General features: G+C 44.6%; 1 protein-coding gene across 1 annotated transcript; it reads left to right on the plus strand.

Annotated features, from left to right (window-relative positions):
• Window positions 1–2,896: 2,896 nt before the first annotated feature.
• On the plus strand, window positions 2,897–6,753 carry ZIC1 (Zic family member 1). Its single transcript, XM_012437149.3, has 3 exons — window positions 2,897–3,878; window positions 5,315–5,478; window positions 6,147–6,753. The coding sequence occupies exons 1-3, from the start codon at window positions 2,897–2,899 to the stop codon at window positions 6,342–6,344; spliced, it is 1,344 nt and encodes a 447-aa protein (XP_012292572.1). The 3' UTR covers window positions 6,345–6,753.
• The last annotated feature ends 16,047 nt before the right edge of the window (window positions 6,754–22,800 follow it).

A 22,800-nucleotide genomic window follows, 5' to 3' on the forward strand; every position in this document is an offset into this window, starting at 1 on the left:
TCTATTTCCCAGCACAAGCACAAATGCTCAGCCAGGTCCCTTCAGGCACCGAGAAATTATCCCTGATACCCAAGACGACTTTTGAGCAAGCAGATCCTATGAAAAGTGCAGTCCCTCTGGCCAGCCCCAAGCGAGAATCTAGTCGGTGAGAAGACCAGAAAACCAGAAAGGCGAGGAGCGGCAGACGCTGACCCTGCCTTCCTCCAGCCCGTGCAGTCAGCGCCGGCGTCAGGGCAAAAAAATACATTCATGTTCATTTTCCTCTCTCTGGGGCACTGGTGAGTTTCCTAACCGGGCCGCCTGTGAAAGGATGAGTTGAGGTTTCTTTGTCTGGAAAAGAGTTTAGGGCTTTGATTCAGCTGCAAAGAAGCCAAATGAAGTTAGAAACAAAGGGTAAATTGAAGGATTCCGACTCTTGGCTTTTTGTGTTTTCCTTACTAGAAAATAATTAGACCTAATGAATATGCAGACGCTTCAGCTAAACCCTCGGCCAGGGCTGCTGAGTTTTAAACAGAGCTGCGGAGAAATGCAACCTTCAGCCCCACAACCCCCCGCATCCGCGAGCATTTTTTGAAATGCATAAATGTTGCTTGGCTTAATTGATTGAGTCACAGGGATTTTTTTTTTTTTTCCTGCTTTTAAGTACCATACTCCCCTACCTTTCAACAATCATTTTAATATATAGTCAATGGCTCTTTGTGGACGGGACAAAAAGAAACTACGCGCAGTTGTTGAATAGACTTTGCGCTAGGCAAAGACAGGTTAATCGAGGGCCGCATCGCGAAAACAAGCGAGTGTTGTATGTTTGCACTGAATCCAAATGTCTGCATTTTCCTAACTAAATCAAAGGGAGTGTTATTTCTTTTTCTGTTCACTCATCTGAAGGTAAGTAAATTTTCTCTGGCGATCAAAAGCCTGGTCGGCAACAAAGACCGCGCCCGCTTTTTCCACCGTCCTGGTGTGGCGAGTTGCGGAATTTCAATAACTGTGACAAGGGTGACTGATTTGTGAACTAGAAAAGGTTTGAATGTCACAAAATTTACATTGGTCCTATCTATTGGGGATTTAAATACCAAAAAAGTATTCGGGGATCTCTAGGGAGCTTTGGGCAGCCCAAGGGAACAATGGCGCATTGGGAAATTTACAGTTTTACCTGAATGAAAGGGGCCCAAGTAGGGAACAGGAGACCAGAGAGACAGAGTTAGCGGAGGCAGTCGAGGGAGACTAGGGAAAGAGAGAAAAGAGAAAAGGCAAGAAAGCGAAAAAGAAAAGGAAATTGTCAACAACGTTTCAAATTTGCCATTAAAAAATTACAACCTCAATAACCTGGGAACTTAAGCGCTTTCATCCACGTGTGTGTGTGTGTGTGTGTGTGTGTGTTTGGGGGGGTGCGGTGGTGCAGGAAGTCTGATTAGATAAAAGCGAAGAATACAGAAGCTACCGGTTACACTGAGAAATTGCATTTCTTGTAAAGAGAGCATAGTGCCCGTGTGCTCCCAAGATCTTAAATTATAAACGGGACGGGGACTAAGCAAGAGGGAAACAAACTTCAAAAGGAGCAAATAACAAAAGCCTTTTTTGCTGCCCTTGAATGGGGGGAACGGGGGAAGAAAGAAAAGAAAGTTGCTGAATCGGGACATTCTGGAAGTGCCTTTGCTGTGTTTACCAGCCCCATCCCCGCCTCCTGCGCCAGGAGACGCCCGAAGTCTCTAATCTCTCAGCGAAGAGTAGGTTTGGGGAAGAACCGCACGGGGGTGGGGTGGGGGGGGCAAGGAAGGAGGAGGAATGCATACAACTGTGAGAAGGAAAGGAATCGTGGCAAAAAAAAAAAAAAAAAAAAAAAAATTCCGTGAGAAGAGGGAAAAAATTTGGCTAAAAAAAAGTTGCTTCTCCTGGCAGTCCTGGTTTGTCAAAAGGGGATGTCAAGCGCTTTACAATACCTGGGATTGATGAGGCGGGCGGGCCAATGAGCTGCGCTCGGCGCCTCGGCGCGCCCTCCGTTGGCGCGGCGGCTGCAGGCGGGGGGAGTGCAGGCGCACCAATGGGCGCCAGCGTCCGCAGCACGTGACACCTCCCCCTGCTCCCATTCATCAAGGGGGGGACGGTGTCGTCCTTTCAATTCATTTATCTGCAGGAATGATTGCTGCTATCAGTCTCGCGCTCACCGCCCGGCTGAGGAGGTGAAAGTTTCTCCCCAGGAAGATAAACCGCAAAAGACAATATTGTGCATGATTTGCGCCTTTTCTTTAGCTTTTTCTTTCTTTCTTCTCCCCCCACCCACTTTTTTTTTTTTTTTTTTTTTTTTTTTTTTTTTGCAAAAAGCAGAGAGGGAAAAAAGGAGAGTGAAGGAGCAAGGAGGCGAGCCTGAGAGAAAGGAGATAGAGAGAAAAGAAAGAGCGAGGGGCTAGTGGAGAATTGAGGAGGGGCGCGCGGCGCGCGGCGCGCGGCGCGCGGCGGAGAGAGGGAGAAGCAACCGCGGTTCTGGCGCTCACATTCCTCTATGCTACAAATCCAGGAGGAAGTTTTTTTGGGGGGCTGAGATGCTCCATGCCTTTCCCCGGGCAGCCTTGACACGCGGCCCTCTCGGCAGAGACTGAGCGGCGAGAAAGTGTGAGCCGGGCCGGCAGGGTCTGCGTGGCGGGCGCTGGAGCTTGCCTTACTCGCGGCCCGCAGCCGTCCTGCTACTTTGCGTTTGGCCGGGCCAGGGCCCCGGCGCGCCGCGCCGTTGCCTGCAGGCTAGGACTTCACGAGGTGGGTCGACTCCCCCTCCCTCCTCCTCTTCTTCCTCCTCTTCCTCCTCCTCTCGTTCCTCCTCCTCCTCCTCCCGATTTTCCCTCTTCGGCTGGCGAGGGTGGGGGGGGGCGGGGGAGGTCGGGGCTCGCCCCGAGCAGCCACGATGCTCCTGGACGCCGGCCCCCAGTACCCAGCGATCGGCGTGACCACCTTTGGCGCGTCCCGCCACCACTCCGCGGGCGACGTGGCCGAGCGAGACGTGGGCCTGGGCATCAACCCGTTCGCCGACGGCATGGGCGCCTTCAAGCTCAACCCCAGTTCTCATGAGCTGGCTTCGGCCGGCCAGACGGCCTTCACGTCGCAGGCGCCGGGCTACGCAGCAGCTGCGGCCCTGGGTCATCACCATCACCCCGGCCACGTCGGCTCCTATTCCAGCGCAGCCTTCAACTCCACGCGGGACTTTCTGTTCCGCAACCGGGGTTTTGGCGACGCGGCGGCGGCAGCCAGCGCACAGCACAGCCTCTTCGCTGCATCGGCCGGGGGCTTCGGGGGCCCACACGGCCACACGGACGCCGCGGGCCACCTCCTCTTCCCTGGGCTTCACGAGCAGGCTGCCGGTCACGCGTCGCCTAACGTGGTCAACGGGCAGATGAGGCTCGGCTTCTCGGGGGACATGTACCCACGACCCGAGCAGTACGGCCAGGTGACCAGCCCGCGTTCCGAGCACTATGCTGCACCGCAGCTGCACGGCTACGGGCCCATGAACGTGAACATGGCCGCGCATCACGGCGCCGGCGCCTTCTTCCGCTATATGCGCCAACCCATCAAGCAAGAGCTCATCTGCAAGTGGATCGAGCCCGAGCAGCTGGCCAACCCCAAAAAGTCGTGCAACAAAACTTTCAGCACCATGCACGAGCTAGTCACGCACGTCACCGTGGAGCACGTAGGTGGCCCGGAGCAGAGTAACCACATCTGCTTTTGGGAGGAGTGTCCGCGCGAGGGCAAGCCCTTCAAAGCTAAATACAAACTGGTTAACCACATCCGCGTGCACACGGGCGAGAAGCCCTTCCCCTGCCCCTTCCCTGGCTGTGGCAAGGTCTTCGCGCGCTCCGAGAACTTAAAGATCCACAAAAGGACGCACACAGGTACGGAAACCGCTGTAGGACCCCTACCCATCCCACTTGGGCCTGGGACCCAAAATCCGAAAGTCAGCGGCCAGGTCGCACAGATGAGCCTCGGTGGGATCCGGGCGTCAGGTTCCGGCAGGCAGGCAGGGAAAGTGTGCGCTGATTTTTAGTTTGGGGATTGAAATTACGAAAAAACAAAATAAAACAGAGGGCGGACAAGAAGGATCTGGAGATATAGATTTTTAAAATGAGGAACAAAAAAGTTCCGGAGAACAGGAAGCCAAACCTGGTTTGGCGGAGACCTTGGTGCTTTCGAAGCCGGGGAAAGTGGCTGACTCCGGGCAGCTGCGGAGGCGCCAGCTGCTCAGGCTGCAGACAAATCTAAACGCTTGCTTGCTGCTAACATCTCTCTCCAGGTGCTTCATTGAGGACTTTGCCAAAGGAAAGAGCTGAGGAAATTGAGGCGAGCGGGGTAGGGGGTGCAGAAAAAAACAAAATAGAGACAGAAATAGTTGAGACAGAAGGGGGAAAGGAAATAATTTGGGATTAAGGAGGCTTTTGAAGTTTATGCACATTTGAAGAGTTCAATTTTAGTAGTGACTGGTTTTAAGCGTGGGCTTGAGGGGTGGAGAAAGTCCAAGCAAAGCGAGGAAGACCTTTTTGTCTATTAGACTCCATGAGGGTGGTTTTCAAAACACCGGATCCCCAGCTTTGGCCTTTAAAAATAATCAAGACACAGGTCTGGAATAGTTAAAAAAAAAAAAAAAAAAAAAAAGTTCCCGTGAGCTCAGGGTTGTAGTCTGGCATCAGGCAAGACATTCTGGGCCCCTTGCGCCCACGAAGCCAGGAATTGGGTCTCCTTTCCTATTCTGATTTATCCGGGTGAGGTCTGAGGACCATGCTTGGGACTTTGGGTTTAACGCCGAGTCAGGGGAGAATTGGCGGCGTTGAGTTCTCTCCCCCACAGATTCTGCCATAAAATGTGAGTGTCTGTAGGGAGTGGGGTGGGTTGGAGGAGGCGATGAGGGGTTGCGGAGCGTCGGGGAGGGGGCAGGAGGAGGAGAGAAAAGCAATAGGGCAGGAGAATAAGCCTCAAACGTGAAAACTAGAAACCCGGAGCCAGGTAGAAGTAATCTGAAATCGTGTGTATAGCTCTGGTTAACACGGCTTTCCAGACCCTGATGCTAAAAACCGACTCCTCCTCCTACTAATTTTTTTAAACCTAAAAATAAAATGTAGATCTAATTGTATTAGAGATTAAAATAGAGTTAAGATATTTATAATTCCGCTGCAGATATATGAATTTATTGACGTTCTGGGTTTTTAAGCTTGCAAAGTGCTAATCCTGGGCTGCTGGCTTTTTGTTTTATTTTATTTTTTCATTTGTTTAGTTTTTGAAAAGCGGCCGTGGAATTTTTTCTAATTGGACCCCTCTGATTCTCCTTTCGCACCAGGGGAGAAGCCCTTCAAGTGCGAGTTTGAGGGCTGTGACCGGCGTTTCGCCAACAGCAGCGACCGCAAGAAGCACATGCACGTGCATACGAGCGACAAGCCCTATCTTTGCAAGATGTGCGACAAGTCCTACACGCACCCCAGTTCGCTGCGCAAACACATGAAGGTAATCGCCGCTCTGTCGCTGCCCCTCTTTGAGGCCGGAGCTGACTCGGCTCTCGGCCGGGGGTCGGGCGGCGAGTGGCAGCCAGGCGGTGGCGGGAGCCGGAGGAAACGGGAAGGCAAAGGCTCCACTCCTTGGAGCTGGGCCGAGAGGGTAGGGCGGGACCTGGAAAAGGGGATGGGAGTGCCCAAGGCTGTTTTAAATTAATGGTTTCACAATAAAAGTTAAAAGAGGCGAGTACGAGCAAAGGCCGCCACTGAATTTGGCCCAGAGCTAGGGCTTTTGCAGGGGGTTGACGCTGCCGAAACTGAGGCCCTTGCTCCTGGCCCCCTGGAACTGTAGAGTTGGACTCCGGCGCCCAGGCCTGAGCTCTGGCTCACCTAAATGTGGGCGAACAAAATTCGGGGAAGGAAAGTGCAGTCTCTGGACTCAAATCCAGCCTCCCTCTTCCCAGACCTATTTTTCTTTCGTGAGTCCTGCGGACGCTGACTTTCCCAGGAGCACGGCGCCTGCAGGCCGGTGCAGGGGAACCAAGCCCCAAGTTCCGCTGATCTGGCCTTTACTGCAATTGGCAAGGGGTCTAGGAGGACGGGCACTCGCGGTCTTGGCCCCTCTAGGCAGCCGCCGCACTGGCTCTTTATGTCCGTAAAAACGCGACTTTATTCCTGCAGGTCCACGAATCCTCCTCGCAGGGCTCGCAGCCTTCTCCGGCCGCCAGCTCAGGCTACGAGTCCTCCACGCCTCCCACCATCGTGTCTCCCTCCACAGACAACCCGACCACCAGCTCCTTATCGCCCTCCTCCTCCGCGGTCCACCACACAGCTGGCCACAGCGCACTCTCTTCCAATTTTAACGAATGGTACGTTTAAAATCAGAAACAAAACACCGAACAAAACCCTATTTAAGAGACTGATCACACACGTAAACACAACATTACTGAAAGAACCCTGCGAATCGAAACAGCCCCACAGACCCCGCAATCCTTTTTTAAAAATCTGCCAATAGACCCAGGACAAGTAAGAGAGGAAGCATCAATCTTTTAAAAATTTCCTTTCGCTTTCAGAATTTTTCTTTTTTTGGCAAAGGCTTGGTACCCAAGGTGCGGTAGGGGGTCGAGAGGGAGGAGGCCGCCTGACCAAATGCCGCCAACCCCGAGCGCCAGTTTCTTGTTGGATCGGAACGGGCTCTCTGGGGCTTCGGCTTTTTTTTTCTTTGTGCTCTTGTAAATACAGAATTATTAGCTTAAAACTGTACTGTTGAATTCTGTAAATAGTTATATCTCGGTTGGAGAGGGTGGGTGGGATTGTGGCGTTGTGGTCTTTGCATTGGGGTGGGGGGAGGGGCAGGGTGGGTGGGGGGAGGGGGAGGGGTGGGCGGCCGAAAGCCAACTGTTTGTACTGAATGGCAAGAATGTTCTAGTAAATGTGTACCAAAATGTGAATTACTTTGTACGATTACAGTCTCCACGTCGACCTAACCGAATATTATTGGTATTAATGTGCTTTTTTTGTATAAAGTGCAAACATTTCGTCCCAAAGTCTGAGTACTTTAGTGCAGTAAAATGTTGTTTCACGTCCTGTCAAGAATTCGTATAGTACGAGCCTGGATCTGCGTGTCAAACTGTTCCATTCGTTTATGTAAAGTGATATTAAAAAAAGATATAAACTATAACTGTCCGTTGCTTTTGGCAAAAGATACAACCACATAATGTATATAATTCCTAGTTTCCATATTTATCCGCATGTAAAGGGCCGGTTTATCCATGTTACAGCTCTTCAATATTTATGGCTAGAAGAACTCGTATGTACACTTTAGTTTCCAGAACTGTTTGGTAACCTTTCGTACCTTATTAAAGATTCTTAAATCTCAGTGATTGTGGTAGGAATTTCTTCTTCACCCACCAGCAACCTGCTGCCTCTTCTGCCAGTCTTAAAGGGTCTCCGGAAAATCTCTCCAGTCTCCCTTGCCTTCCCTTTCTGTCATTGCAGGTCGTATAAACGTGATAAATGAATGCTACCCTGCTGGCTCTCCGAGAGAGTGTAATTAGTATTTATATCAAAATTTATGAAACAAATTTTAGGCCGCAGTATAATTTAAATGACCTTTGCAGATGTAGAATAACAACCATAAAAATAACAGAAATAGATTGCACAGGCGACATCAATATTAATGTAGACGAATTGTCAGAAGCTCAGGGGCTCGCTCTGCAACGTTGCAAATGAACTTGCAGTGGAGGGTTCCGCTGCCCCCTAGATTAAATTCCCCGGGCTGAAACCAAGTTGCAGATTTATAATATCATATTTTAAATTGCTGTCTTCAATTAAACCATTTATGACCATAACTAATTTTCAGAATGTCGATGCATGCTTTTCCAGGCCTTCCTTCTTTGTACAAAAGTAAATGTCCATAAAGTGTTTCACTTATATTCTTCAAACATGATGCTAATTTAAATTAATTACTTCCTATGATATGTTATTATTCCTATGATTTTACCACTGTTATTAGTTCTCTCAAAAATACATCTAGGGAAGAGGATTAAGTAATTTGATTATCTTTCTATCTCTTTTATTTATTTCTCATTTACTTAAGAAATTCGTTCCATTGGTTGGCGTTGATACAGTAAATTTGTAAATGAGCAGACAATATAAAAAATCTAAATTACTTGTGCTTAATGACTGTGGCAGACGCGTTTTCTCTAAATCAGATTGTCTTTCTTGCAGTTTAGTTTGATAGATTTGCAAGCTATGCTGCTTCCATGAAGTTAGCTGCGCTGGTAGGAACGCAGGCTTCTTTGTCTCTGGTTGTAGCTTGCATGATCGCCCCATTAGGCAGACTACGTAGCCGAAGATCACAAATCAGGCCCTTGGCTGTAGCTGCTAGGGTGTAGAGGTACAGAGCAGACAGCAGAAACTGACCTCACTTCGGAAGGAGGACCGTGGACTTGATTCTTTATTATACTGTATGTGTTCAGGAAGCCACAGGCCATATTTGAGAAAGAAAACAAGAGGAAAAACCCCACAAAGTATGATAATCCCTTAAGATACATTTATTTTAAAGTGAAATTAATGTTTCAGATTATACCATTGGCCAATTACAAGACAAAAATGTTCACTTATCTTTAAGAATCCTTTGTTGACTTGTCTTTTCATCTCTTGCTATTTATATTTGTCACTGTTAGTCAACAGTCTTATTTGCTGAGGAAGGAATTTGCTGCACTTACTATAGCACATCAAACACTGGGGAGGGTGGTGTTTAACTTTTTAAAAAATGTTATTCTGATTATAACAATAATATTGGCTTTTCATGAAAAGAGCGCCACCTTGCAAGGTTTAGTGAGATTTATGAAAGTTGAATACCTAAGCAGGAATTGCTGCTTCCTCCAAAAATTTGCAAACCAAAAGCTAGCCCCAATTGGTTTGGAAGTTTGAAATTGATTAACAGTGTTGCATTTGAAGTGACTCCAGACATTAGGTCCAATAGTTAAAAATAGAAAGAGGAATAAAGATGCCTCCTCTCTCTAGAAAAGATAACACCAAAATTAATCATCCTTCCCACTTTTATTGAGATCAGGTTGTCTGATAAGCTGTTATGATTGTGATAATGATAAACATGATAATAGTGGTACTTTCATAAATTTGCTGGTGCATTTAAGACGATAGTAAATGATGAGTTCATCTTTTCTTTAAATATTTCTATTCCTAAATATAATTTTACTTGAAATTTGGAATTACGTGTCTAATTTTTGTTGTGTACCTGATGGTTAAATATTACACTATGACATATGATTTAAGTAGGATATTTTAAAGAAAAATTTTAGGTGTAAATGTTTACTTCAAAATGACTTCATATTTCAAACATCTATTTAGACTTTGAAGGACAAATAATTTTTAAAAGAACATTTGAAGAGTAGTGTGTTTGCATTTGTGAATAATCTCATGCACAGCAAAGAAACATAATAGAAGCCAACATTGAAGCCAACATTTAAGCCAACCCTAGTGTGCATTCTCTTTTCCAACACCTATTTCAAAGAAAAAGTCATTAATGATGTAGGTGGCCTAAAATAATGCTTCAAACTTAAATGTAGTCTATTATTTTGCTGGTACCTTTAATGTCTGCTTCTTGAGATGTATTCTTCATATTTTTCTTCATGGGTTATTAGGTTTTGAAACACATGAATGTGAACAGCAAAATATATTGTTAGACTCTCTTTAGCAGGAGCTGAAGATGCTGCAAATGGCTGTTTCCTGTGTGTAGCTGTAGATTTTTACTTAGGCAGAATGCTGTCCTGGTTCATATTGCAACTGCATTGTATTCTGAATACTACCAAATGATTAGAACAGCTAACAAGTTATTAAAAAGTTATGTTGTGTCAACAGAAAATGCCTGAGTATAAGCAATCATGTTTGAGAAATGAAGAGAAATGAGTTGTGGTATGTGTGTGTGTTCATTTATAGACCAAGCATATAAATATACAAACACCATTTATATGGGGGCTAAGTAATTTTCAAACATTTCAGATCCTTTGTTTTCTTCTTCAAAAGCTACCCCCAACTGCTTTAAGCATTTGCAGCTGATGATTTTGATTTTTTTAAAGTCAAGCATTCAAGTTAACCTTTAAAAAGCAAACCACCTCCAAAAGAAAGATGTAACCTTTCAATTGCCCCATCTGCTTATCTTTTCCTTTTTTCTTTTTTAGCTGACAATGAAAATAGCACTAACCTTCTTTGCTGATGGGCCTGGCATTTAGATGTTTTTATTTGTTGATTGTGAAGTTTTCTCAGAACTTTTAAAGGGCTGGCCACAGAATTACACCCCCAAGTACCTCACCCAGCCCAAAAACCTTCTAGAAGTTTTCTTTTTGAGGCCAACATTTAATCAGTATCTGGGACCCCTTGTGAGTCAGTGCTGTTGGAGTTGTTACCTGAACATATTGCTTTTCAGGAAGTGACTTGGAGAAGGCCCTAGGCTTTAAAGAGAGGATTTAGTTTATGATGTTATGAGGAGTTGCTGTATGTGGTCTGGCACACTCAAAGGCACTTGCGCCCTTCACTGTGAACTAGATATAAAGACATCAGCTCTTACACATTCCCAACTTATGTTTCTTTCGTTTTTCCAACTTAAAATACTAATTACAAATTTATTCCCTCCTCTCTAGTTACAGCATCAAGTACAGTTCTTAAAATTATGTGTTCATATTTGGGGGATAAATGTTTTCATAAAGATAGTCACAGTTGATATCAACTGTTTTAGAATTCTTGAAAATAGTGTGGCAATGGAAAGAATGATCCTATCTGTGCCGTCAAGCCGCTAAAGGTACAAGTTACCTATGGTAATCTCTCTTTCAGCTTTTTAACCACCCTGTCCATCCTCTGTAATATGTACCATTCAAACTAGTTAGATATAGAAAGTAAGATTATTATGGGTATGCATACAGCAATTTTAAAAAAATGATAACCACTAGTTTGGGGCAAGAAATACAAAAAATGTTAACTTCTTATAACATGTCACATTCGATCCTTTTCCTCAAAGTTTATTGCAAATAATAGGTGCAAAATATGAATAATGTTCTCTTTAAATCTATGCAAGCCTGGTTTGCTACAGTCTCTTCTTTAGCAAGAGGAAACACATCAGGCCAAACCAGGGGCTATTTTCACTGTGGAAGTTGGGATCTGTCATCAGTTCCTAAAGTTGATACCCACTTTAAAGTGAAGAACTAAAACAGTATGAAATTTCCAATTGATGTTATATACTAAAGGTGAGTTTTTAAAAAATCGGGTTTAGCTATCTAGAGTGGAAATATCATTTGGCAGTGAAGATGCCACAGACTGACAGTGTGTCAACTGTCCACAATACTTTGACTGTCTCTGATGGTTGTGAGACATCTCCGTAAGCATATGCAGGAGAATCCACGGGTTGTGAAAATTAAACAGTGACATTGTCACCTATAGCACACACAAGAATCAACTGTTGAGCATGAGTATAAAAATATTGGAATCACATTCTTAAAAACAACAATAGCAAGCAAACCCAAGTCGTCCGACCTTAGCAAACTTTAAAAAATTGTTATTTTACATCTTTACTTTGTGTAACAATGTCCATTAAGTTACAGAAAGCAGGAACGTAAACGGTGGGCGAAGCTCGCATCGCGATTCTTTTTTAAACGTTTTCCGTCCATCCGGGAAAATCCTAGCCTCTAGTTAAGAAAACTGAAAGTTGTGGAGAAAGAACGGGGTAGGACGGAGTGCGTAAAGGAAAATTTTGGCATTGGTGGATTTCTCGAAAGCGTGGAAACAGTCTTCCGAGGTCGTTGTAGGGGGTGCAACAGCGAGACTTCCCCACAACACTTCCACGGAAGGCTGGGTCGTCAGCGTCTGAGGGACCCTCCCGCCACCCCGCAGCCCGGCGGGGCGCTTCCCAAATCGCCGCGGCAGGCTCTGGCCGGGCCGGGCGAGCTGTGCGCATGCGCGGCCCGTGGCCCGGGGTTCCACGTGCTGATGAATATGCATGAGACTCCCCCGCCCTCGCGGGCTGTAGAGAGAACCACGCAGAGGCTCCGGCCTGTGAAAGTCGCTGGCTGGGCTCCCAAAACAGTGCGGCGGGGAAGCTGCACGTGTTTGTTTTCAAACCTCGCTGGTTTAAGTGAGTTCACAATGCGGAGCCGACAGCAGAGGCTAGAGCAACCTGGGGCTGCTGCCATTGGGACCGCGAATTGAGCGGGCCAGTCAAGGCCTCTCCTTCGCCGGGGGCCGGGGGCTGCGAGGTGCTGGAGCACCAGCCGGCCACACCCCAGTGCACCGGGTTGTTGGGTTTCCCGTTCACCCTGGGCCCACCAAGGAGGCCTTCTTCTCTCCCAAGCCGGAGCTGTCGTCCCGGCTGTTCTCCTATCCCTAGCCCCTCGAAGACGTCCCCTTGACTCACTGAGCCTGCCCGTAGCCAGAGCTCAGGCCCGAGGTGACCGGGGAGGGGCGTAGGGGGTTTTCCTGGGCCCTACCCTCTTCCCTTGCCCAGATCCAAGCCTGGGTGTCGGCTTGTCTTTGTCTCTCCGCCTCTCTCTCCCACTCTTTAATCCTAGTTCCTCTTGCTCTCTGGCATTGCCCCAGCCTCCCACCGCCCCATTTGGGAGACTAGGAGCCATTTGCTTAAACGACTGTTCTAGAGTTTCCACTTGAACCTTTCCAAACAATACTAGTCAGCTTGCCTGTCTTGGAGTTGAGATGGTCCTGTTAAATCGAAACGTGGGGACTGGTGGGGGAACTGCCCTGGCCTCGAGGCCGGAAAGTGTAGGGTTTGGACACCTGGGTTCAGTCGCTGGATTATTGCTTTCCTCTCCTAGTGACATCCTTGGGGATCTGCATGGTATTTTGATGGCCAGTGTGCTGACATTTCCAGAGTGAGCGCATAATCTGTCTATGTGGAGTGGCCAATGCTTGTAAACAAAGGGGAGGAGCAGTAAGGAGGGTCCCTGGGTCACTCCATCCTCCGATGGACTGACATCTACAGCCTTTGGGTGTTTTAGTCAGAATCCTGGGTCCCTTAACATCAGAAGTGGTTGCTGACAGGTTCCAATCCTCTAGATTTTTACTTTCGACAGAACAGGTAGACTCACTTTTTGGAGCCTACCCTTTCACTGCCCTCACTGGGAACAGGAGACGCCTTGGGTCAGTACCCGGCTCACACTGCGGTCCATCCCAGGGCCAGCTCCATCTGTGCCAGTTCTGCAATATGGGGACCACAGTATCATTTCACCTGACAATCACCACTCCCCAAGCCTTCAGCATTGAACCTGAGAAGGCAGAGAGGGAGGCTTTGGAAATGTTCCTGCCAGGACAATGCCTTTCTTCCTAAGCAAACTCGCGAGTCTTCGAGCTCAATAACGGGAGGATGACTTAAGAGCGTTTGCTCTAGGTCTCTTTGCTGGACTTGTCGATCCTCACCCACTGCCACCGAGTGCTAGGCCCACAGAGGCCTGGCAGAAGCCACTCAATCCCCACTACCCATGACTAGGAGGAAAGTGGCCGGAGCACGAGGGTTCGAGTTCTTCAGTCCCAGGGTTCCGGAAGCCAGAGCGCCCAGCGTCTACTCAGGGACGCAGAATCCCTCGTTCCACGCCCCCATTCCCGCTACAGGGGCCACTCCAGAAGAAATCCATTCGTAATTTGGGTCCCTTTGTGTTTGAGTATTGTGGGGAGGGGGCGATCTAGATTCTGCGGACTTCAAGCTAACGATGACCTGTGTGGGCCTCACTCTGAACAGAAAACTCAAACCCAGCGTGGGTTCCCTCGTTTTCTCCAAAAGGCCAAGGCCCAAAGAACCCTTTTCATTTGGCTAGGGGCTTGAGGGAAGGGAGGGGCGAAGGCGGAAGCGGGTCAGGGTCTGCAAGCCAGCGGCCCAGCGCAGCGGACTTGTCCGGCTGCTCAGCTTGGCAGCCAGTGTCCTTGCCGGCAACGCGGTTGCCTTCTCCTGGGCTGGAGAGTGGGCACGTCCCTTCCCCGCCCCCAGGCGTCCCTAGGGTCGGCGCCAGAGCCCAGGAGCCCCAGAGGCTTTCGCTCGAGGACAGCGAGGCGGGCTCTGGGTCCTCTCCCAGCCAGGCCGAGCTTAGCATGTGGAGGTGGCGCGGGTGCGCGGGCATGGACCAAGGGAAGGGGGACCCCCAAACCGCACTGGTGCTTTCCTTTCCCTCCACTCGCGCCGTAGCCCTCCCCAAATTGCCCGTCTCCGGTAGGACTGACTCTGCCTGCCTGGCCTCTCAGCTACCAACTTTGCCCGCAATCTAGATCCCAGACCTGGTAAGTCGCGTTCCTCCCTTACCCGGCCCCGCCACCTTACTAGCGGACACGGCCCGAGACAGAGTGCGCGCGCGTGGCCTGAGGCGCGCGCCGAGAAGTTGGACTGATTTGGAACTGCTGCGCCCATTCGGCCTCTGCCGCTGCGGTGTATACGTTTGTATGCCGAACACGCCAGGGTAGTCAGGGATATCGCAGGGCTCCCCAGAGAGACGCGAGCGAAAAGAGTGCAGGCCCACTCTTCTGGATCCTCTTGGCCCTGTGGACACCAAAGCCATCTTTTGAGAATAAGCTTTCTGCCGGTCTCTAAAAGGGGAAAGGGACAGCGGGGGAGGAGAATTATCCCTTTCCCTAAGCAGTTTGTAATCACTAAGGTCTCCAACAAAGTTTACTTGGCGGTTTTCATTTGAATGCTGTGAAATTGTTATTATTGCTATTTTAAGTTAAGGTTTCTAAGAGTCACACCTTCTCAAATATACGTGCCTCTTGAGGACGCTTCAACAATTACCTTGTCCACTAACTGCACTTCCTTCCCACTGGAAAAAATAAACTTAATTTTTCAGTAGTTGCCTTAGGTCACGTCGTTTACATGTCACTAATGTGAAGAAAGAAGGGAATAAAAGAAAAACAACCTTGGCATTTCTAGTTGGAGCTCCTTGCGCTGTATTATTGAAATGTGAAAGATGGATTTTGGGGTGGGAGGGGGAGGTAGGGCGCTGGAAGAGGGCTTTTGAACCACGGTGCCCTGTTGCAAGGGGCTGACCTTTGGCTGACACAGCCACGGAGCAGGCCGTTCGTTAACGAGGATTTGATACATTAGACATTCGAGCTGGGCGTGTAAAGCTACACTCTCAATCCAGATTTCGCTCAAATTAGTGTTCGAGGAAATGATCTTTCCAAGTCCTGAGGTTTAATCAAGTGTCAGGTAGCCTGATCGCTGCCTGAAAAGGGCAGCGGAGGGTAAAAGGCCCATTCCTAGCTCCTTTAAAATAATAATAATAATAATAATAATAACAACGTCAACAAACAAAGCAAAACAACAGAACAGAAACCTGCTTTGAATAATTCCTAAAATCCTTTAAGTTGCCACTTTGAGGGAATGCTTATAAATAAGGTTAATCACCTTCTTTTAATGAATTCCGTTCTGAGAAATCCTCACACCAGTCAAGGCTGTGAAGACAGTGTCACAGTTATGGCAATATTTTTTTTGAGGTGTGTATGTGTGTGTGTGTGTGTGTTTCTGTTTTACTCTCTAGAGATACTAGAGTGTGACAATTTATATCCACCAGACAGTGGGGCACATGGAAAGGGGATAGTCATAGTCACAGGTTTTTAAAGCCTTTCGAAAGTAGAAGCGTCTCGATTTAATTTGGTTCGACTTATCCCCAGACTTTGGAGTTCAGAAAAGGAAGGCAGGCTGGCCACTAAGTCCCTGGCCTGGCGCTGTGCAGCTGAACTTGCAGTGTTTCGGCCTCGCAGATGGGGATGGAGTTGGAGGCGTCGCTGCAGCCAGAACTAGGAGGCCACTTGCTTGGAGAGTGAGACGGCTCAAGCGGTATTTATTGACTGGCTCGAGAAAGGTCTTCTTTTACTTAAGTTGTCATTAAAGCGCTACGTTTTAAAAGCGCATTCCCAGAAAATGCTTTTATTCTCTTTCCCCTAGTAACAGAGCCCGCTAATTGCTTTCAACTGGAGAAGGGAGAAACTCACTCCTGCCGGAGGTCCCAGCCACTCTCTGGTGGAAGCTGGAGGGCGAAGCGAAATTGTGTTCTAGCTCTGAGCCCCGCAGCCCTCCAATGGCTGACTTCCTTCAGCTGCTGTCCTGGAGAGCGGATCGCAGCGGCAGAGGCAATTTTCCGCACCTGGGTGTTGTTTTCTGCCGCCGGGTTTTGCCCGAGCCATGGAAGGCGCGGTTCCTGGGCCCCAAATTTATTCCAAGAGAAAATGCACAAAAATCAGTTGTGGTTTCAAATCTTTATTCAGGGAGTCCCTGCCACCACTCCCCCTCTGTTCTCCGGCTGTAAATGAAAAGATAGAAAGTTAAACGAGAAAGGCAACCACTATCATGAAAAAAAGATATTCTGAGGATTCCAGGGAAGAGAAATTACTCCCCAACAGCCTACGTTGGAGAAATCCAGAGAGGATAGGGCCCATGAGAGCCATAGGATTTTTTCCAGACGGAGTTGTATAGACTCAGTCCCAAGCATGGGCGGATGGCTTCCCAAACTCAGGTCCCCTGTCTCACTACTTGGGCAACTGCAGGGGATTGAAGACACTTTTCTGGACGATAGAGGCCAAGGCCCCCACTGGAAAATCAAATCTTTCCATAATCTTGATAACTCCCCAGCGTGGGAGGGTTGTAAAATTTGGTCTAAGGTGAGAGGAATGGGGAAAGAAGGGAAAGTTGGAGGAGGGTGGGAGAGTAAGAATAGAGGAAAGACTGGTTAAGTGCGAGGTCGAGTTCATTTTCTCTCAGTGGCGGGTTCCAGCACCAGCTCACGGATGAGAAACTCTCCCGCAGCCCCAATTTCCAAGTTGTGTCAAGTTGAGGTAGAAACGGTGGGTCTATTTCGTTTAAGGTCCACATTTTTGGAGTCAGTGGAAAACAGTATTACAATGTCCCATATAAGAGTGGAGGGAAGGAAGCACTCACTGTTCATAGACTTGCCCTGTTTCTCCCTGGCCTTTTTATTCTAGAATTTCCAATCCCGTTTTACCCCAGCAACCTATACTCGGGTTCGGGCCTCTAGACTCCGTCGTCACAGCCTGGGGCGCCTATGAGTACCCCGGAGCTGCAAACGCTGCCATTCTAACTGCTACAGGACTTTCTGGCAGGCGCGAGGAAAGCCCCTTTCATCAGTTCTGAGGTTTTATCCGTCCCTGCCCTGGACTCCCTCCCCGCAGGCCCCCGGAGCTCCAGTCCAGGCCACCGGGGGACTGCTGGGGACCTGACGCAGGCAGCTCAGCCGCTGACGTCAGGGGCTGCCGGCGGCTGGAACCCGAGCCCAGGCCACAGGCGCCAGGCGCGGGCATCATTAATTATCAGGCACGAAATGTTGCAAAGAAAGCGCAAGCTATTATGCTGGCAGCTGATAAATATCTATTTTTTTCTTTTGGGAGGAGGGAGCGGGAAAGGAAAAGGTAAAATGCAGTAAGAAACAGTTATTTGGTTTGTTATAAGGCGTCTTAAGGTTTACTAACTTCTCACCCTCCTCTCTCCAGGTCTGCCCCTTGGGTCCACTCTTTTGTAGGTATGAACTCCGCACTTTCCACTTGGTTTGGGGGATTCCTAGTGAAAGTGCCAATACTTGTTCGTGTGGGAACTGCGGTGCTACAATTTCCTTGTAGATTACAGCTCGAGGGACTGTCAGCCAAGGGAGTATTTGCTTCCTAAAGCTGGTGTATCTTTTCCATATCACCCCTTCCGTTTGGTCAGATCCTTAGCCCAATATCTGATATTATTATTGTTCTTATTAAGTAAAAAGAAAACAACAAGAACCCCTCCCCACAAAGACAGGGCCAAAAGAAACGAACAGTGCAATTCGGCATCAAGAACGCAGCCTTTCATTTGTAACAGCAAAAGCAGCTTTCCTTTTTTTCTTTTGTTTTAAAAGGAATTGTAGAGTAGCTTAAAATGGAATTTTAGGCAGCAATGAAGTCTTCAGAATCATATTCGTTCTTGGTTCTAGTTCCAGTGAATTTTCAAAATCCTTCTTCTGAGGATCATTGCCGAATAAATACAGGGCAGAGGAGGGTCATTGTGAAGCGAATTCTCTCTTGAGCTTTTCCTCGCAAAGGGGGAAAAAATATGTCATTCATAACGGAATTCCACAGGTGATAGTAAATCGATTTCCTGGAAAAAGAACAAAGAGACATTAGAATTAAACTTTAAAACCCACCCAAATTTAGAGAATTTTAATATCAGTAGAAGCAACGCTCTGCAAATTCCAATGACTTGAATATTACCTAATTTGTCATAACTAATTTCGTTACAATTAACTAACTGAATTAAAAACGCCTTCCAGGAGAACCTGTATATAAAAATATAGCTCACAGGTATCACTGAATATTGTCAGTAAATAACAGCTCTTGAAAATACAAGATTATCTTTATAAGTATGCATGTAAATGTATTTGTCAGTATCCACAGGGTCAGAATAAAAAGCTCTTCAGTTATTTTATAGGAGGTAAAAATATCCATAAAAGTACTTTACAAGGCAAATTGTTTAGTGTTTAACAGACAGAAAATCAATTAACTAAATTTTAATTCCCTTTTGGAAACTTCATATCACTGTAGATGGACTTTTATCCAGAATTATGTTGGTGATGATTTTATTCTGAAATTAGTAATTTATTTTTAACCAATAACTGCATGGTAAACACTTAACATATATATATTGATGTCTCAGAAATGTACAGTAATTATTTTATAAAATATGAGTGAAAAGGAAGTTCATTCTTATATAAAGTATAATATTTTGGGGTATTTACATCTTTATGAAGGTGAATTTTAGAGAGCTAAATTGGTCACACTAATACATGTATAAAATTTCTTAAACATACATCAATAAAAACATTCAGGAGTTGGTGTGTTAAGAGTATTAAAAAGAGATACCTGCACACACACACACACACACACACACACACGACCAATGAAAAGAAACCTCATTTGGGGTAAATAAAAACAAGAAAAAATTCAGGGTCCAGTTTTTTTTCTTTAACCTTATTAACTATTTTTGTGGCTTGTAACACTTAGACTTTTATTTAAAATTTCAAACATTGTGTGTTTATGAGATTAAAAAATATTTGGAATTGAGGGCAATGGTTAGTCAGCATTCAGTAACTTCAGTGCTGTGTTTCTATTTTATATACCACTTCTTTCATGTACTATAAATCTTTCTTGAGGAGTCCACTATTTTTGGTACAGCAGGCTGAAGTTTATGGGTCTAAGATATATTCCAGACTACGTGTATAAGACTTCGGCTGGGAAAAATCCCAGGAAATCCACTAGATTTAAAAAGTCAGCTAGCATTATTATGGTTTTCAAATCAATAAATATTTACAGATTTACACCAATAATTAAATGGAAGTGTCAAATTTTAATGTCATTATGTGTATTTGTCTTCAAATAGGTGATTTGTATAATTTAGATAATATTCTATCAGGGTTCTGTGATTTTTGGTGATGTTTCAGTTATGATTTCACTCTCTGACCTGGTAAAGTCAGTTGATATCCTTGGCTGTTAGCTTTCTCACTTGTGAACTTCAGTGCCCTGGACAAGATGCTTCCTCAATTTTTATACAGTTCTGAAAGGAGTGATTTGCTTACAGATTTTTTAAAAAAACTTTTAAAGATAGAATTTTAATTGTAAAAACATTTAAATCAGGATAGTCTACTTAACTGAGTTGGATATAAATGCAGTTAACTAACAATTCATATTGTAAAACCTTATTGTTAAGATTTTTCTTTTTCTGAGAGTCTTGTTTCATAAATAAGCACTCTACTAAACAAGGGATATTACAGAAAACCTACATTTCTCTCTTAGTTTGAAAAGAAACTACTGTCCTAATATTTTGTTTATATGAATGATAATGCATATTTTTCTGAATTGGAGATGGAAGGTACCTACAAGACCGAAGCAATGTTAAATTCAGTTGTTAAAGGACTTGCTGTTGGTAGAGAACTTTAGGTTCGGTCATATGTAAATAGATGTGGAATATGTTTGCTATATTTGCTGAAGGCTATACAAATCCCACTATGTAAAGTAATAAAAATAAGATGAAAGCATAACAACTCTTCTGCATATTCTCATTGCTAGATCATTGTGAAGGGTGAAATATATGGAGTACATTATTCAACTTATGGGTTCTGCAGTTGTGGCTTGTTACCTGCCTATCAGCTGGCTGCACCTGAATGGATTAATTGATTGATTAAATAATCAATTCAACAAATATTAAAGACAAATATGACCATTGTTATATAGGCTATGGCATTTCAAAAATAAATTCCAAATACTTTCTACACTCCAGGAATATAACAGGAGAGACATATACAGTTAAACTATATACAAAGTAAAATATGGTATTTGCCATAAGAGAAGCACACATAAAATTAGAATTTTTAAACTTTTTAGTTCCCTTTAAAAGATATTGGGTGTTATGTGCTCTTTTAAATAAGAACAAAATATATCTCAAACTTCTCCTTCATCCATCCCCTGTTCTCTTTTCCTTCTTGCCTCTTCTTCCTTCTCTTCTCATCCTTGCTCTGGAACCTAAGGCAATATGAAATTTTAAAAAAGTACTGTGAGCTTGCTGTCTGAATCCTCGCTAGGCCTCTGTCTTTTGGGGGAAGTTTTGTGCCTGCCCATCTGCAGTTGGGCTTAGGCTCTGTGAATGCTGGGCCCCAGGGCTGGCCAGAGCATTTTTCTCCCAGGATGTCCACTTCATCGTTGAAGGGGGTCAGGCCAAGTAGAGATCAAGTTCTAACAACTCCAGAAAAAGATTTGGAAAAACGACACTGCTTGCCCATCAGAACACTTAAACTTTGCAGAATTGTGCAGTATTCCTCCCCCTTTTATTACTTGTTAGATTTAAATACAGATTTCCTTGTCACTAACAAATAAGCCTTTTCTTACTTTTATTATAGTTCAGTTGTTCGTTTTTATTCAATTTAAAGTATTTACTATAAAAGTGTTGGAATACTGACAAAATTTTTTATAAATTTTCAATTTATTCTGAAATGTTAAGTCATATTTTTCCTTTCCCTGAGGATGACTTGTTCTCTAGCAGTATTTTTAAAGAAAATTTTATGTCCTGCTTTTAACATCTGATAACCCCCATGAAACCAAGGAATAATTTGTGTTCTTTGAAACTGGTTGCATTCGAATTCTATAAATTCCTGTTTTTCACTCCTTTGTTGCTGTTCTTTGGGTCAATTTGAGAGTGGTGCAACATAGAGCAGTTTGAATAGTACTTGCTAGCTGTTTAGATGAGTGGCTTTGGTCAGGAGCATTTGCAGAGAGTGTTTGAGTACTTCGTTTTGTGTATACTTTGTCATTTTCATGTGATTCATATTCTCTTTATAAAAAACTTTATTCTGAACAATTTTAAATATATACAAAAATAAAGAAAATAATATAATAAATCTTTATCTTCCAACTTCAAAATTTATCAACTTATGGTCCATCTCATTTTGTTTATACTTCCATTCACTATTCTCCTTCAAGATTATTTTGAAACACATCCTAGATATCATATTATTTATATGCAGCTATTTATTATTTAACCGATATATAGTTAATGATTGTTACAAAGCAAATGGCTTTCAAAGACAACTAGTATGTTTTCTGAAACACTGCCTGTTTTGAGCTTTTGGGTTATTATTCTCACTCCTTTTAACAAAGTGCTGCTTTTGATGCCAGAGCCTTTATTAGTCACTGGAATCAAGAAGCTCTGTAGTTCTCTAGAGGAAGAGAATAATTCATTTGATTATCATTATAATCAATGAAAATGGAATTTTCAAGTGAGAAATCTCTTAATTCCCAGGGCCCAATACTTATGGTAGAATAAAAATAATTCATTCAAAAGTTTCTGAGTGTAAGAAGATATGATGACTAAGAATTTGTGGGTTTTTTGAAAAAAAAAATTCATATGAACTTGTACTGATATGAAGAAAACTATGGTATGAAAAACTGTCACTAATGACCACTGGATTTCAGCTTTGAACCACCTAGAGTGACTTTCCAATTATCAATAAAATAATACATATGTTTATGCCTGTGATTTAAATGTATTTGTATTTCATTAAATTATATAAAACCATATGTTGTGGCTATTTTTTAAGAAAAAAGCACTTATCTTTTAGAGATCTATGCTGAACTATTTATGGATGAAATGATATGATAACTGGAACTTACTTCAAATAGCTGTGGGTGAGGTGGGAGGGAGTGAATGTAAGAAGAACCAAGATTTTCATTGCTGGGTGATGGGTACTTGGGAATTCATGATAGTATTTTCTCTTCTTCTGCATATGCTTAAATTTTTTCTTAAAAATTTTTAAATATGACATGAAAAGACAGAAAAAAATTCCCTAAATGTTGATATATCCATTTATCTATCAGCAGACTTCTCTGCTGATAGATAAATGGATATTCATTAAATTCATTAAAATATTTCATTAAAATATTTTAACTTTAAAATTAGAAGGGTAGAAGTTTATTTCCCTCATCCTGGACAACCTAGGTATGTAGTTCAACAAAGCAATGAACCTCTCTCAATCTTGAATTTCACATGTACAAAAATACTTTCTCTGGTTTAAATAGGGACTCATATTTTTCCAGGCCCCCTTATATATTACATATCAATTTCTAACACCTACCTTGCAAGAAAAAATTGTTTAATAATTTAAACTTGCAGTTACTTGAATGTTTGCCATCTAATTGTTCTGACATCTATGAAAATATCTAGTTGTTACATTCTGCTAGTAGTTGTTTTGTACATTGATTATGACAAAACCTCTCTCAGTATGTGGCAAAAATAATGATA

Source organism: Aotus nancymaae, unplaced genomic scaffold (assembly GCF_030222135.1).
Source record: "Aotus nancymaae isolate 86718 unplaced genomic scaffold, 86718_ANA_hifiasm-v0.15.2.pri h1tg000019l, whole genome shotgun sequence".
Classification (NCBI taxonomy): domain Eukaryota; kingdom Metazoa; phylum Chordata; class Mammalia; order Primates; family Aotidae; genus Aotus; species Aotus nancymaae.

What these genes read in the sequence shown, in the direction of transcription:
- ZIC1 (XM_012437149.3), top strand. Translation starts at nt 2,897, where the DNA reads ATGCTCCTGGACGCCGGCCCCCAGTACCCAGCGATCGGCGTGACCACC. An exon ending in CCACAAAAGGACGCACACAG is followed by an intron (nt 3,879 to 5,314) that starts GTACGGAAACCG and finishes CTTTCGCACCAG; the next exon opens with GGGAGAAGCCCTTCAAGTGC. An exon ending in CGCTGCGCAAACACATGAAG is followed by an intron (nt 5,479 to 6,146) that starts GTAATCGCCGCT and finishes TTATTCCTGCAG; the next exon opens with GTCCACGAATCCTCCTCGCA.